The sequence below is a fragment of the Falco naumanni genome, chromosome Z (genome assembly GCF_017639655.2).
Source record: "Falco naumanni isolate bFalNau1 chromosome Z, bFalNau1.pat, whole genome shotgun sequence".
Classification (NCBI taxonomy): Eukaryota; Metazoa; Chordata; class Aves; order Falconiformes; family Falconidae; genus Falco; species Falco naumanni.
In genome coordinates, this window is record NC_054080.1 from 14,992,179 (window position 1) to 15,010,209 (window position 18,031).

Sequence of the window (18,031 nt, forward strand, 5' to 3'; positions counted from 1 at the left end):
TTTTCATATTTTTATTACTGTGTGCTGAGATGCATTGCAGCCAGCAGCTTGCACGTGGATTAAATCAATAAGAGAAAAGATGCTAGCACCCTGAGAAATTAGCAGATCTGTACTTTGAGAAGGGAAATGACACTTTCCACCTACTGTACCTAGGTGGAGGACATTTCACTTGCACTCTCCCGCCTGCTGGAGGATGCCATCGTTGCTCCTATTCTGCTGACTGCGACTGACAACAGTGCCCTGCTTCTCTGGCCGATCCAGATAACCGTTTTGATGTATTGCTGGATGGATGGGATTTGCACTGCGCAGCAGTCCTGCTGATACAAAAATGCCTTTAAGATCCTGCCTTTCCCATCCTAATCTACAAAGGAAACAGGAAAAAGGAACTTAAACTCCCTGTACTCAGACAGCACCGAGACTGTTCCAGCCTGCGCCAGCGCTATGATTTCTTGCCTGTGACCTGTAAACACTGTACCATGCTAGAGAAGCATCACCAGTAAATATCTGCCCCAAGGAAAGGATACTCCATGAGCGACTGTAAGAACTGGATGGATATATTTTGGAAAGCATGGACCCTTTAGCACATCTGGTTCTCTATGGATTCAGCCTGGTGATTTCAGGTAAGCCTTTGCTTTACTATCTGTAGTTGACCTGTCGTGCTTTGCTTGTTTCTCATGCAATGTGCAGACAGAACACATGACTCCCTGTTCCTTACTCCTACACTTACCTTTACTGATTTAAGTACCTGTGTGTGTTTCAGTGAGTCCACTGATCTCTGTGCAGTGCTCTTACAGCGAGTGAGGGCAGGGCTGTGGCCAAGCTATTGGGGAAGATTTAGCTACATGTAGAATACACTCTACCCCTTTTTAATTGTTGAAGCCTTTTGCTGGCACATACGCACATTGCAACAGGGTTTCTCTTCCATCTGATGGTACTAACTTATTTGTAAATCTCATAACTTTGATACCACTGGTGTCTTTCCCCAAGAATATCTGCTCTAAGTACAGATTAAATGTTGACCTTTTCTGTGACTGACTTTATGAACTGGATGTGTGGTAGGAAATAATGATGTTTCTAGGTATTCCAGTATTTTTAGGCAAGTTTTTAGACAAGATTCCACAACTGGAATCTAGATAAAAGTCAGTGGACAAAAAGGGCAGAAAGACGCACATCAGATCTATTAACATTGCAAATACAGCTAAATAGTGGTGCCATATTATCAGCAAATGTCATTAGTTCAGCAGGTCAGAAGTTAGTCATAAGAGAAATCTTCAGAAAGGTATAGAGTAAGATTACAGTAATGTAAATTTAGTTTCTAGCTTTGGGAGCATTAACGTTTGAGATGTTTTGCTGAAGCTAGGCAAGCAGAGCCCTGAAGGAAGCCTGTGCTCTTGCCATCAGATTCAGAATTTGAGTATTGCTTTCAACATCCATATTTTGATTTTCTAGACAGTTTCTTCTGGGTAACATACCAGGCAAAATCTGTACAGGAGCAATACACTTCACACAATTAGCCTAGACTTTTTAACTCTCTCCTAACAATTTCAATGAGATATGCACACGTGTTGCAGTCCATCTCACAGCAAAAAGGCAACATGTGCTGTAAAACTTCAGATTGCGCTTCAATGAAAACCAGAAAGTAGCACAAAAAGGCAGAAGTCCTTATTGTTGTGCATCTTGCTTTAAAATTTCCAAATCTTCTTGATTAGCAGCATGTTAATAACTAAGTGAAATCATGACCAAATGAGTTTGAGATGTTAATTTTGGCATCTGTAAGAGGCTAGAGATTCATACAGGCAAAAAAAATGTGTTTAAAATCTGTTGAAGGCATGTTTGGAAGTATTCTTATTCAGCCATTGCTGTAATAGGCTGCATTTTGTTTACCAGTTCCTCTTTCCTGGCTTAAATGTCTTGATTGCTTAGCTGCACTTCGATTCAACCTGTTTAGCCCTCAGATCACTTCCAGCCTCTACCTTTAAGGAGATACCTGGTGCTGCAAGCATTACAGGTGGAGAAGGGAAGAAAGTCCAGTTACCCTCACTCTTTTTCGTTGTCTCTCCTGTTTCTTTACGTAGTAACGTATACCTAATTGACACAGAAGGAAAGCGACGTTCATGTAAGTCACAAGCAGGGGAAGAACGGCGGTTGGCTGCAGAGATGGGCTGTAAACACGGGGAGGGCAGAGAGCTCGGTGCTGCGAGCGGCCGGCCACGGCCTGTGCCACAGGGGCTGACCAGCGAGGTGTGTGCTGAAGTCACACCCATCCCAACAGATCTGTCAGCTTTCCCGCTTTTGTTTGAGAATGATATCATGCTTCCTGGGGCGAGCAGCGAAAGACAATGCGAGCCCGCTTTCCTCTAGATACTGCAGGCGGAGTTCAGGAAAGCGGGAATGACATTCCCTGAGCAGGGGAGGCTTTACACTCAGTGCAGACAGTGAACTGGCTTAACCTTGTCCCTGATGATCGTGGGCCTCCCTGGGTGTGTTGCTGGGTAGGCACAAAATACACTCCACCCTTTCCCAAGGTGAAGACCGCCAGCTTGACCTCCATTACGAGAAATGGCCTTTGATTTCATGTCCTTTTTTTTTTTTTTTTCTTTTTTTTTTTGAGTAACAGTAGCCCATTCTCAGCTAGAGGCCTGATTTGGAAGGTGTCGTTCAAAACATACAGAAAGGCTCAGTTTTGTACTGTACATATGGTCACTGCTTGCCATAGCAAATGTTCAACTAAATTGACAAGGGGCTGAACTTCATCCTATCAACATTCTTGAAATCAGACTGAGCATCACCGCATGTTTGTCTTTTGGTTGATTCTACTCAGTCAACATTTTGTAGGATCAAAATGATCCTGGCATCCATTCTGAAGTATGAATGCAAAACCCAAGGCAAGGCTGTAGCTAGGAATTATCTGTTAAGTCCTGATCAAAGAAGAGCCACAAACTCACCTGTTCCCATGGAAGGCTAAGGACAAAGCAAGGAATGAGTGTCTGAACTTGCCTTTTGCCTCTTAACATCTTCAGATAGCCCGGAAATTTGCTTACGTCTTCTCACAGTGGGCTAAGTCTCAGAAATGTTCATGTGTGAGCCTTATTTTAGCAAGATGGCCACAATCAGTAAGAGATTTTGGAAAGCAGCAACAATTAAAATGAGTTTCAAGCACATTTCTTTGACTGTTTCTGGCAGGAAACAAATACATTGTCAAATGTCGCCATTCTCCAAGACAGACAGGGTCTTCTGTGCTATAGCTTTGCTCTATCAATAACCTTAGATCCAGTGGTTTTCTAAAAATACTGAATTTATTTTTTTTTAATTTAGCTGTTGGATCCATATATGGTAAAAGACTCAAAAGGTTATATTAGCCTTTTAAGAAAGGGTTACAGTGGAGCTAACAGTGTAGTGGCATCCACTTATCATCCCTGTCGATGTCTGCTTTTTCTTTTGGATCAGTAGGTGTTATGAAAAAAACATGAATTGTAAATACTATCATTATTATGTGACTCATTTACATAGTCGTAAAATGAAACAGCTTTTAACATTTATTATATAGAGAGTTATAAGCATTATTATAATGCTGCAGGCTCTTCAAAATTACAAAACTCCAAAATTACAAAAAGTCATAATTTTTAGTTAGACTGGGAAGCTCTAATGAATACTTCTGTTGCAAGACTTTTGTTTCTTTTGTGAAGATTAACTTAATCTAAAGAAAACCTGTATTAACCTTTAGTTAATACATGCCTCTGACAGTGCACATGAATGTCATTCTTCCCATAATTAAAGGGACTAGTCCTTTTACAACAAATGTGTTGTTGTCAGACCAAAATGGCACCTGAACTTCAAACAGCTTGTCTTATGGCTGCAGTTTTTGAGGGTTTTGGTGTTTTGAGCCTGACATAGCCAAAGCAGTGAACACAAATCGTGTTTGAGCTTTTAATCACAGTTGTTTGAAAACTATGCTGGCTAGACATTACGCTCACACACGACCTTCCCGTAACCTAAATTATCAAACTAGTAATGAGAATTGCAAAAGGAATTTAAAAAAGGATTTCATTTGTTCTTCCTCAAGTGTATTTGATTTGTAAGACCCAGAAACTGCATCTGCCTGCAACACTCAGGTTATTTACCCAGAGGGAACAGTACCCTGATAGGTTTGCAATTTACATGGAACTCAGACCATTCTTGAGATGTAGCCTTCATGTAATCCAGAAATGGTGGGCCTACCACAGGAATCACTTGTGGAATCTCTGACCTGGTGAATGTTGGTATTTCTGCACAGTTCTGTTAGGACAATCATGCCTGCAGAATCAATGGATCTGTCTTGTGGGAGAAAGAGAGCTGTTTTGTTTTAGTTGCATTGATGGCTATATGTTTTTTTTTTAAAAAAAGTTCCAGCTGTGATCTAATTCATCACTTTCTGACCCTGCAGTTGGAAGCCAAAAGCAACAGCCTTATGCAGGCACCTACCCTAACTGGAATTACAGAAGTGGGTTGATTCTCTCCAGTTCTTTTACTTTTTAGAGTTTGCTTTTGGTGTGTGCCTCATTCAGACCTAGTGAGAGGTAGAGTAGCTCCCAGGAAGACTGTGTTCCCGAAGGCCATTTCAGCAGCTGGGAATAGTCTGGAATGAAAAGGCATTGCATCAAATGGAGAGGAATCAAATCTAAAAGATGAAATGAAATCACTCTACATTCACAAGTGTTAACATATGCTATTGTTTTAGAAACAGATTTCATATATAGATACACGCACACACAAATTTGGGTATTTATTCATAATTAAGCTGGTTGGATGGAATACTTTTTTGCTGAAATTTCATTTCAGGGAAAAAAATGAAGTTGTAGTGTTTTGCAGAGATGGTCTCACACCCACAAGAATTTTATCTGGAAGGCTTTAGGTGGACAAGAGGGAACATAGAAGTCAGAGACTGACTGCAGCTGAGCAGCTGGCTTTAGGGCAGGGAAGATGTGGAGTTGGTCCTCCATGTGCCCACAATGAGAACTACCTGGGTTGGAAATCTGCTCTGTATTGGTCATGTAGACTTGACCCTGCTTGGCCCAGACCTGTCTCCTGTCTCTTAAACGCACAAAAACCCTGTTCAGCTTTCCAAGGAAGACCAAGAAGTCATTGTGGTGTTGGGGGTGTTGGGTAGGCTCAGAAGAAATGAACCACACAAATGGATGCACCTACCACTTGTGTGAGACAGATGTATAGTTTCACGGTCAGCTTCCACTGTGACACAAGACCTATCTGGGACCAGGGTGATGAAAATCTTAGATAAATTGCCATGAAGAACTGTCCTCCAAAGACAGTATCTATCCTGCGCTAGTTGCAAGGTTGTATTTAGCGTGCTGCTCCACTGCAGTTTTAGAGGAGACACACAGCAAAAAAAACAGCCCATGTCTGAACTGGAGACTTTCCTGTAAGGAATTTAAAGTGCTGATTGTTTCTTAGGGTACAGGTTTTATAACTATTCTCCAAGTAACACTCAAACTTAGAACATGTACTAATAATGTTAAACAATGGTTAAATATAAAGAAGTTAAAAAACCATCAAAATTCATTTTGTAATTCATCACTAGGAGAAGCAAATACTTTCAGGGTGTGAAGGTTATTAGGCATTTACTAAGTTCTGAAAGCATTTTTGAAAGACAGGTTCACAAATGACATTTCTATATTCAAGAGTCATTAATTTATGTACATTTTTTCAAGGCTGATGTTTTGCTTTCCTGGTATTTATTTTAATTTTTTGCATTGTGTCAGCCTATCTAATGAAATGGCTTGGTTAGTTTCCTCTCTGGAGTGTAACAAGTTTCTCTTGATAATGTAGTTCCATCCACACTTCTGATTGTGCTCGTGATTTTCTTTTGTCTTATTTTCTGGCTGTTCATCCCTGACATGCCACTGCTTAGTGACATCAGCCTCATTCGTCACAATGTGTGCTTAGCACAAGGAACACCTCCCACTGCTCTGCTCAGAAAAATCAGTGAGTGGCAAAGTGAGGGTACACTACAGGTAAGAACGCATTAGAGTGTGTGTGCCCTGCAACAAACACGCCACAGACACTCCCAGACAACCTTATGCATGTTGTGTGCACTGATAAATCCTGTGAGGTCTAATTGATTATGTTATTTTGCATACTTCAGCTTGGCATGTGCGCACAAACAGCATACAATAGATATATGCCGCATACGTAGTAGGTTCATAATGCAACTTACAAAGACTACCCTTGTTATGGACGTACTTATTCTTGCTTGTGAGTACTTTCTTGACAGCAGTACCCATATTTGGCTAGCTGCAAATCCAGCCAGATGTTGCTGAACGACAAGCGTGCCCTACTTGAGCTTTCATACATTCCTCATCCTTTTTCAGTGTTACCTAGCACATTGTCAGCTGGTTGTTCAACAAGCAATTTCTGCTGATATGTTGTTTTCTGCTTTACTTGCTTATGGTCAACCGGGCCTAAGGAGAAGACATGAGAAAGCATCTTTCTGCATTTTGGTTACTTAGACTCACACATTTAGGCACCCTCACTGGGAAACCCCCAACAAGGTTGCACCAGTGTTTCTTTCCTAGCTTTTTCATCTTAAAAGGTTGTTTTCATAGGTTATGAAACAAGTGAAATGTAGAGAAAACAATTACACCCTATTTTATAAGAAGGCAGTTGCATTTCCTTTCACTGCTTCAGATGTACCCAAGGACCCATAAGAAAGCATTAGCCCTAGTAGTTTTGACAGGCTATTTCATTTTTTACACTTGTGCTGTGGTCTTCCCTCTGCTACTAAGTAGCAAACTGATGTTCTGTCACTATCTTGTTTATTATTAGTTTCACAGTACCTTCCCTCCACAAATACCAACATATTTCTAAGGGCAAGAGCTGTGAGCTGTTGCACAGCTGCCCAGTAACATCACATAAGATACAATCATAAAATTCTTTCCATGGATAACAAGAAAGCTTTCATTGGAAAACTTGACTTTTTGCTCATTTATAAGGTGTTTTTCAGCAGCATTTCTGTCCCTCTTTCTTTGGTCCTGCTGCAGCTGCTGTGCAGCAAAGAATGTTAATCTGTTTGAGTAACAATAACTTCAGCCTTGTTTTCTTGTGGACTGAGCTGTTAGAGGAGAATTTGACTCTCTGGATGAAGCTACCTGAGCTGCTGCTGTCTTTGCATCCCAGATGAAGTTTCCAGCACACTAAGAGACTAGTGAGCCCATAAAATGAATATGTGATTTCAAAGCCCCCCCACCCCCAAGATTATTGATTTTCTTTTTTAGAAAATGAACAAAAAATAACCAAGATTGATAAAAGAAATATTGAGTGCACAGAAAAAGAGGAAATAAAGTTTGCCAAATTCTGGTGTGGTAAATGTTCCACTCTCCATATGGAAAACTATCCCCACACAACTAATATTTTGGGTTAGTTTCTCACTAGCTTTAGTAGTAAGTAAAGAGTACTCTTTTTTTTTTTTTTTTTTTTTTTTTTAAGAGAGAGGAGACACGGGGCTTGGATGTCTTATTTTGCTAACCTCTTCATATTTGACTTTCATTATTTCCATCCTGATTATGTTTAGTATTGCATAATTGGTTAATAAATAAATAAATACTAAATCAATGTAATTTATAGCTATATTTTTAAAGTAAAATGATTTAAATGACTGCCATTTGTATTTATAAATAGATTAGTTAAATTCCTTTAAACTGGTATGTGGTTTTATACAGAAAAATACAATTCAGGAGGTGAACTTGTAACTACAAAACAAGATACAAATGAGAAGTACTGAGGTGCAGATATTTAGCAAGTTCATTTTGTTCTAAATCAAAATCTTATTTTTTCAAGGAGAGAGAGTGCTTGGTACTGTTTTTTTAAGAGACCTGAAGAAAGAGGGGTTGATAACTTGACAGTCTGGGACGTACGTTTCCATCAGTCTCAAAATGATTTTTAAATCCTGCAGTGGCTGTCATATGGAACTGACTGGTTTACTTTCAGCATAACACCAAGCCTGAACTAAGCACAAATTCTATTTTCTCTCTAATAGTATCATATTTGTATGTTTTAGATTCACATCCCCTAACAGAAATAACTTTGCCTCAAAGTAAAAAAAATACCAAAACATAACAAAACCAAAACAGCTTAAGTATTTCAAATTGCATCACTTTTTATTTCCTTTGCTTCACTTGATGAAAAAAGGGGTAGAATTTACTGGAATTTTCTGCCCTCCCCTCTTATCTTAGGTAATTAGTACTTGGAAAGTATTTATCTTTCCACTTACCTCTTACTGCAGTTCTCTGTTTCCTCTGTTACGCTCAAAATGCCAGGGGAAGGACTTCCATCTTATATTCACATCAAGCAGTTAATAATAAAGCTCTAACAAATGCAAGGAAAATAAAGGCATCATTACATGTGTAATGTCAAATAATTTCTTCCCTTCTGCTACTACTCAGTATTAATTAATAGCTAAATAAAACATGTACTCAGAAATTTGCATTCTCAGTAGGCCTTGCAAATATGGGCTAGTGATCCAGTATTTGTTTGGGGGGCAGTGGCGTACGGTTACCCTTTGCCGTGATGGCCACTGCCTGATACGGAGTTACAAAGTTATGAAGTGGGTATGTTTGCTGCTCCACAGTATTGAGCACTTTTCCAGTTAACAGACAAGTTTGCAAAGGCCTCATATTAGGTAGAAATTTTCTTGAATATTTCCATGTTTTCCTGGGGATGAAACAAGGGTTAACAGCGTAAATCTGGAATTATTTGGGCAGGGACTTTCTGAGACAAAAGGACAATTCATAACGCTTTTCTGTTCTCGTAAGACTTTGCGTGTACCCATCTATGGCATTAAACCACCTCAGTTTGAGGTTGCCACATTGTTTTATTCCCAAACCAGTGTCTAGCAGCAATTCTGATCTAGGGAAGTGATATTTTAAACTTTATTGGAGACTTTCTTGCTCATTGAGCAGACCTGTGTCTGGGATGTGTTCCAGGGAGTTTCTGAGAGCTGTTGCTTCCAGCTGGCCCTGGCTGAGTTTTGCTGGTGCGACACAGTACAGAAAATATGACAACTGTGTGCCTGTATGAATGGCACTGTGGTAGGGAATGAGAACACACGGGGCTGCAGAGGCAGCGTGATACACAATTATTCTCTTTTCAGTATGGTTTCCCCAGGCAAGTACGTGCTAGAGAAGCTGTGAAAGATACAGCCAGGTATCACCTAGCAAGAAGGAGCACAATCCTGTCGTTATGAGTGGACCAAGAGGAACTGCATGCCTTCCTACATTCATCGTGCCATCTGGGTTATAGTGCATGTGCTATTATATAAATTTACTGGTTTAGGGCATGCCATTTTCTCTGTGCTAGAAGGGCTCAAACCACTGCACCACAATGAGTGTGTGTCAAAAACACTGGGCAATGAACCCTCTCTGCACGGTGTCACCCATTTCCAGCATTAGCCTTCTGCAAGTGCCTCTCTTCTCAAAATCTATTTGTAGACACAGCAAACTGCCTTCCTGATAGCGTCAGTTCTTTGAGGACCAGGGAAGGAATCAAAGGACCTTTTCAAGGAAGCACAGAGGATTGTCACTGGTACAGACGTGACGTTTCCTGTCTGTATGTTTTTTTGTGTTTTTCTCAGAACACTAGATCCTGTTGTCCTTATTTGGTCCTTACATACTCAAAGTCTTCATTAACATCAAGGGTAGAATTTGCCTACTTTTTGCCAGGCTAGGTAGATTCCTTTCTCGAAAAGACAGTTGGGCAAGTTCAAGTTGCATTATCAGAAAGAGATGGTGTAGGTATCCCTATGCATAAAGCATATGTGCATTTTATACTTTTCTGAGGATTTGGGTTTTTTTCCACAGTCTAAGGGCAGCAGCTCCCAGTGGAGTCAAAGAAAGCCTACTTATCACCTCAGAGCCTTAGGCTAATTTAAAACTAGATTCAGTCTTGAATGAGTGAATTGCCTTCAAGTCAATGTGCTGTTAGGGTGCTTTTTTTCCCCCAAAAAGATATACCTAAAGCATAGTTTTTCTTAGTGTAAAACCTTCACTTGGATGTATTTTAATTTCTGTTTGCAATATATTCCAGCTGTGAAATATTAGCTGCCAAATCATGCTGGCATATGGTTCCATGCTTATGCATAGATATTACTCCCTTTCAGATGCAGAAAGGCCTTCTAGTGGTGTCTTCAGGAAGACAAGAAACTCCATCTGTGCTTCATCTGCTTCACAGAGGTGTCTGGGTTGTCTGCAGTGTTTAATATGACAAAAAAACACCTATATTTAGACAATCAGTCAAAACACTATCCATCCACCAATAGCTAAATTTTGATTAATTTGGAATAATTGCAAGTGTAAATGAGTAATATGCCTGAGCTATGGTAGGGTTACACCTTGATTACATGATTTGTATTACTACAAAGAAACAAAAAAGCATGCAGCAAATGCCTTAAGTATGATATAACTTTGCTTTGCTATTCCTTGCATAGTAATCAAAGGCAACATGAAAATTAGTCCTCAAAACTTGGACTTCTACTACTTATTTTCAGTGTATTGAAAGATTGAGATGCAGAGAGGGAAAGAGGGAATTCAACTTTCAATCTGTGTTGGAAGTCAGAGGAACAGAGAAATTCCAGAGATATGGAACTGCAGCCCTGGATGAGCAGCCACCTTCTGAAGGACCCCAGCAGCCTGAGCCCATACCTCTGTACTGGAAGGACAGATGCAGCTCTGTGCCTGTGGATGCTAGGCAGAAACACCAAAATACTTCAGTTCTGATCTGCAGCACCCTGCCTGACTTCCACATAGATAATCACGTCAACTTGCAGAGTTTGGATGCAGATTTGTTTCTGATTTTTACAGAAGTTGGCAGAAATCATGATCCTGGGGTTTAAGAATATCTCTACCTGGTGTGTGATCCTTGCTGATACAAAGTGAAGCCGTCTGCTCTCAGAGTTGATGACTGTTGAATTACATCTGCCTTCAGCTGATGCATCAGACCCATAGTAGGAGCACAAATGTTCCCCATATAAAAATGAAAATGTTGAGATAAATGCCCTATAAGATGAATTCACAAATCTGGCCTCATTTCTATCACATTCTTCTTTAACTTTTTTTGAAGTATTTATTTATGTAATATGCAACAGGGTGAACTGACTTTGCTGACCTGCTCCTTTATGCAATATTTACTGTAACAGCTGTCGCAACTTTTCGGGAAGGTTTCATTTCTCCATTATGTAGCTGCAGATTATCAGGGCTGGCACGCTGGAGGGTGGTAATGGCGGCAGGCTGCCCAGGCGTGGTGCGTGTCAGTGTGCTGTCAAGATACTTCAGTCCCCAGAGGGGCTGCTGGCACTGAAAGCAGAGGACCTCCTCCCTTGGCCCTGAGCGCTGGAGAGACACACGCAAAGGCTGCAGCCAGCACCCAGACCTTTTGACCTCCCTTATCTGAGACTATAGCCCTTCCTTCCAATCAGAGAAACATTTGGAAGCTGAATGACCCTAAATATTTGGTCTCTCTCTGTATAAATACAAAATACACTTGTATCCAAACCAGGAAAATAGATGTGATGGATAAAAGAAATCAATTCTTCTTCCTGTTTCAGCTGGAAAAAATGTTACTGTTTCCCTTCTCCTTGCCCTGAATTTCAGAAGTAAAGGCAAACGCTTGTCATTTGCAAACTGTTGATTACAGAAGAGCTGTGTTTCCGTCCTGCTATGTGCATTTGAACAACTAGATCTGTAGCATTCTGCCAGAAATTGTTTTAATTAAGCTTGTATCTATCATTTCCAAAGAACTTCCACCTCCATGTATTTCTGGCACTTTGATTGTTCAAAGGGAGACGTTTTGATTGACTTAAACCTGACCTCATAAAAAATGGCTTTATTAGTGCTGCTGACTTGTTCTTTGTTTTTGATAAAGTTTCTTTGTGCCCTGGTTCTTGCTACTGTCTGTTAGGGCTTCAAGTGGTTAATGTGAATGATGATGAAATCGTTAAATCAAATTCATAAAACAGCTGAAAAAAACCATACCCCAAGTGCTCAAAGTACTACCAATTCCTATAACTGAAAGTATAAAATATAAAAACATCTGCTTTACATTAATTTAAACATATTAAATCCATGTAAATGACATAAAAGAAACACTATTAGCTGACAACCTTATGATCTACTGACCCTGTTACCAGCAAAGCACCATACTTGGGGCGTTTTTGTACATGTCTAACTATCTAAGGATCTACCTGGTTCTGGAACATCTTTTAAAATAAATTCCACAGATCTGAAGGGCTTATTTCCTCTTTTGAGAAGAACAAATTCTGTCTGTTCATGACATACAAAGTAAATCCCAAAGTCCATGTAGCAGAATAGTTAATCTACAGTCTTCCTATTTTGCACAAAAGCTGTGCAAGACACAAAACAGCGAAAACCTGAGTACTCAGTGAAACAGCTTATCTTGTGGTTTGATCAGTCATACTCAAACTCTGCAGTAAAACTTTTCCATTTGTTGCTTTTTTCCTTAGGTAAAGTGGAAGCGACACTGGACCTCATACTGATCAATTCATTCCCTCTGGTGGGCAACTCAGAGACATCACTTATCTGTATCACTTCCAAATGGCGCTCACGGGAGTCTATCACAATAGACCGAGACCAGGAGGATGTGACAAACCAGCACCGGGAACCACTGGAAGTTAATGAAGATTCCAAGAGACCAACAGCCAAAACAGTGGTGTGGAAGAGGGAACAGGCCAGTGAAACTATTGGAGCATATTACTGTGAAGGGAAACTCAAGGATGAGGTGACAAGGATACATACCATGAAGATGCCGCTGGGAGGTACTGTATGGTGGTCACATCTTAATTTTGCATGTCACTGCCTGCAGACTGGCAGCTATCCCTGGTTAACACAAGTGGGCACAAACACGGATCCAGAGCAGGCAAGGCAGTCTGGAGTCAACAAAAATAGACTTGGCCCAAGCCCATGTTTCTTTTCTAAGGTTCACAGGCAAGTGATTGATACTAGCTGCTGGTCATTTCCTCATGGAAGTTAGTTAGACATCTGTAGGTACTCTGCCTGTACCTGGCTACTACCAGGAACACAAAGTCAGGTGGCAAGTAAGGTAAGTACTGGCCTCACTCACACCATGAAATGACATGTGATAACTCCTGCCATGGGTTCTTCACATCCCAGACCCTTGATTTCTGAACATGCTTCCACTTTAAAGTCTTGACAGGTGTGAGATGTAGACAGCTAAACGTCACTATCCTTTTTTTTTTTAATACATGGGCAACCTGAGGCTAGAAAATCACTTGCATTGCCTAGGTTTCAGTAATACTACAGATCAGCAATATTGGATCTGCACAGTCTGTGTCAGTATGAAAAAAAAATCCAGCTCAACAGTGGAAAGAAACTCCAGCGAAGTTTCCCAAAATCAAATAAGGCTATTCACAAAAAATTCACTATGGATTTCACTATTGACTTGGTTTTTCTTTTAAGGCTATGCACAGTAAAAAAAGCAAATATGGCGATGAGATGGTGGGATGAGAAGGTGGGATTTCCAAGGTCCAGCACTCTAGCCATTAAATTGCATTTTGTTATGTGCAAAATTTTGCTTGTCTCTGCACCTCATTACACTCCTGGGACAAGTTCCAAAGCAGAGATCACCATAAACTACAAAAAAGTGCAAGAAATACTAGCTGATTTACTGCAGCAAATCAAGTTTTCAAAACTTCCACTGATTTTTAGCAGACTTCACTGTACTGCTAATGTTTTGTACCATGGCAGCTTGTCTTTGAGGAGACTTGATACTTTTAATCTTTCTTTATAAGGTTTTATTAGGAGCTATTATCCTTGTTCGTATCCACTGAAATTGCATAGCAAATTTAGAAAAAGGTATTTTTCATTTGTCCAAGCTACAGCTAGTGTTTATTTATTTCTTTTAGTGTGGGAACATCAGAAACAAGGTGGGCAGAACAAGTGCAATTTAATTTGGCTTATGTATTTTCTGACCAAATGTGGTGTTTGAAGGGTTGGACTGGTCACTACGAAAGCTCTGCAGATGGAGGCTGACAACTCCATTGTTTCAAAGGAGGCTGCAATGAGGAGGAGATAAGATAATAGTCCATGGAAAGTCAATGTGACCCTGTCTGTGGCAGAATGCCAGTGAGTTGACCACATCTCTGGCAGTTGTGTACAGCAACCTTCGTGGGTGGAAGAGTGTCTTCTCAACCAATCAGGTTTTTTGCACTTGGTATCTGTGGACCTAGAAGCAGAGAATTTAAAGTAATCAACCTTTGAGAGCTTCCTATGCGACAGAAGTTGTTCTAACCAGAAATAACACAACATTCACACCAGCAGTAGGTAGGTTTGTTTGAATAATTTCTGGGTTTGAATCAATTTCTTGGATTTTCTCTGCAAAAGCTTTCACTGACAAAACCTGAGCTAGTGACTTGTCAGTGAAAGCATATAATCTAATCAGGCTAGACGGGTGAGAAAGAGGCACAACAGAAATTCTCAAAGCTATTAAAGTGCACAGAAAGAGGAAGAAGAGGTCAGTGAAGGACTGTGAGGTTTGGCAAAGACTCTGTAGTTGGAAAACAAGCCTTTTTCCCCTTTCACTGTTGTTGTCTGATTAATTTTTAAAGGCAGAATGTGTTTTTCAACACCAAAAATTGAGCAAGAGTTGAAACTTGCAGTTTCCCATTGAGGACACAAAAACATGGGAGGGAGCAGCACTTCTGAAAATCCAGCCACTGTTTTGCAGTCTCAGGGCAAGAAGCTGCTGAAGCACTCACTACTCGTTAACCATCTGGCTAGCCCCACTGACTTTAGCGGGAACTCTCATCTGCCTGATTACGTACCTATTGTCAGATATGCAGACACTGTGAAGATTTTTGCTGTATAACACAGGAAGATAACAGGTTCATTTTCCTGTTTTACTGTACATGTGTGCCATTCTGAAAGTAATGAGCCTGTTCTGAATTCTTTATATTGTAGCATTATGGTTACATATGTAATTCGCATACATGCAGTGAGAGCGAACAGATTATGTTTTATGTATGTATGGAGAGTAATGCTTATACTGTATACAGCACACTATCTAGAATAGAACACTATATAAACTGTTCTGCATCTAGTCAAATATAATTTATGTCATTTCTCTACACAATAAATCCAAGTTTCCCCCACAGAAACTCTCTAAAGCAGGCAAAGGGACAATAATGGAAATGCTAGCGACACGTTATGGCACTTGTACTGCAATATAGTTCATTATGTCTCTATAAGGAATTGGCACACTCAAGTTATGAAATCATGAAATACAAGTAACAATCTAAAAATATGTTGGAACAGAGCCCACCAGGGAGTGTGTGTTGCTTTCCATTGCAACAGTACTCTGAAGAAAAAGTCCTGCGGTTAAGCTAAACAACATACAAAGAAGAGAAAATGGGAATACAAAAGTTTAATATCTTATTAAAACAATTAGCAGTGCCTCACTAAATTTAGTCCAAACTCCACTACAAATAAAACACTTAAGATCATTTATAACTTGCAATTAATTTTTGCGAAAGCTGTTGAATTTTCTTTTTCTAAATAGATCAGGATTTTCACCACACATTTGTTATATTCATAAATAACTTCTGAATCAGGATCTGACAGTAAGTTGAGACTGCTTTCAGTTTTTGTTTGCCTGTTCCTAATGAGATCTTACATATCATTCTGTACTAGAATTCCCTGTTTCTCAAAGATGTACGTTCAGATGCCAGTGCCTCAGTGACTTGTTAAATGCTCAGTAGATTCCCATGCACGTGCAGGAAGAGTCCTGCTGAAATCGATTGAAATCAATTAGATAGCACTTACAAAGGAATGAAAACATGTGGCAGAAGCTCAGAACATAAACATTAGAACTACACAGGGGACAAAAATTCCATTCTGCAAAGAATCATGAGAAGTCAACTGTTGTCTTACTTCCAATCAGAAACAAATCATTAAAATGTCAAAATCCTCAAGGAAGTAAAATTCTGGGAGAGAGATTGGCTTGAGTTGATAGAAATGTCTCCATTTTTACTCAAATTTTCCTTAATTTTACATCATATAACACAAACATCCTGATTTTTAATTAAAATGCTATTCTGAAATGAAAGTATTAAAATGTTCTCTCCTCAAATATTGCAAGAATACCACCCTTTTTACCCACTCAGATTTTACAAAATAATATTGTGGACATACTAACACAGTTTCAGCCTCATAAAAACTTTGACTTAGCATCCACCTGCTCACTTTTTACAGCTTTATTACATATTTAATATAACAGAAAGATAGTTCATAATTTTCTCTCTGCTTTCTGATCTTATCTCTGTGTATTTCTTTGCCACCAAATTTCAGCCACAGGCTCCAGATTAATTTTCTGCAACCATTGATATGAGCCAAAGTATACTTCATTGACAGTTTTCTAAAAATGAACTGAAAAAAAGAGGTATGACTACAGATAAATGGCATTTTTTATGAATAAGCTACCAGTTCATATAACAGTTCATACTAACTTGTGTACGTGTTCCTTAAAATATTCCTTGTGAAATAAATGTGACTTTAATAAAAATGGAAACTATGCTAGCATGAATGGCTTTTCAAAGATTTCTTCCAGATGAGGCTCAGGTAGGTCTTTCTGTCAGAAAGGTCACACTCACCTTGCTGGGGAGGCAGGTGGCAGCAGAATCAGGCTCTCAGGATCTGAACAGAAACAAGATGCAGGATAGACTTATCCAAGAGGAATTTGCACATGCGGAACCCTAAGGCTAAAGAGCCTCAAAACCAGAAAAAGACAAAGGGCTGGTTAAAATCAATGCCTCACTCTCCTGGGTGCTCTAAAAGGGAAAGCACAAAGGTGTAACATTCCCACTCAGATAAAGAGCTGAACAGTTTGGAAGTTAACATTGACTTATTTTAGAAGAGTTCTTGTAATTTTTTTGCCATGCAACATATCGATGACAGTATGGCATAAAAACTCGGAGCTAAAAATGGTCAGAAAACCTGAAGTTGCCCTCAAAAAACTTCACAGCTTTCCCTTGGAATTTTCCAACTAAATGAAAGAGACCATCCTTCTGACTTGTTTCAAAGTAATGTTGCAATAATAATTATGATTTCACTGGTTTCAAAAAGTACTATTTCTTGAGATTTTTCTGTCCCTTCCCCAACTGCCCTCAGATCTTTTTTTCCACTAGTAGTGGTAAGGAAAAAGCAAAAATTTTGTGAAAATCCCTATATCTACTACCTTCTTTTTTTTTCTTGAATCAAGAACTATGAATAAATATATAAAAGTACCTTTCTGTTTAAGCAGGAAAATTAATTTCAATTTCCCAACTGGCAAATTTAAAGATGTCACCAATGTAGACAGTTATCTCATTTTTTTTTTTTTATTTTAATTAAGCTATATTTTCAATTCAGAATATTTTGGTAAAAGTATAACTGGCTGTGAATATTTTTTTTTCTTTTGTTCTCAGTGCAAGCCAGCACTCTCAGTATTTATAAAAAGCACGGTGAACTAACACAAGCACAGACCTTCTCTATCTTACATCTTCCCCAGACCCTGTGTGACTGTGATCTCCTGAATATCTTGACTGTTTTGCATCATAAAACTTAAACAGAAAAAAACCTGAGTCACTCAGGGTATTTGTTTGCCAGTGCAGCTTGTTGCCTATGATACATGTTCCAGTACTTTATCCAGTCTGTTTTAAAAATGTCTCAAGGGATGAAGAAACTTGGGAAAGTGTTTCACAGCCAATCGGGGCTCCTAGTTAGGAAGTGTTTCCAGTTACTCAGCCAAAATCCTGTTTTTCTTGTTTATTTCATGCCCCAGGTTCTAGGGGTAGTGTGTTATTTCAGGGTGTAGGTGAGTCCTCTGTCTTTGTCAAAACATAGAGTTGAGGTTGCTGGTGGTGAGTCAGAGTGTGCTCTAAAGAAATTCAAATGTCAGAATCTGAGTCAGGGTCATGCTGTAAACCATTGTCAACGTTCGGCCCAGAGATCAGGTAGAGAAAATAACTGCTGCTATT

General features: G+C 39.5%; 1 protein-coding gene across 1 annotated transcript in view; it reads left to right on the plus strand.

Moving 5' to 3' along the window:
- The first annotated feature begins 242 nt into the window (after positions 1 to 242).
- The window catches only part of TEK (TEK receptor tyrosine kinase), a 43,651-nt gene continuing 25,862 nt past the window's right edge, over positions 243 to 18,031 (plus strand). Inside the window, exons 1-2 of the mRNA XM_040579993.1 lie at positions 243 to 620; positions 12,506 to 12,817. Of these exons, the coding sequence (XP_040435927.1) occupies positions 569 to 620; positions 12,506 to 12,817 (364 nt within the window). The 5' untranslated portion in view covers positions 243 to 568. The remainder of the gene's footprint in view (positions 621 to 12,505; positions 12,818 to 18,031) is intronic.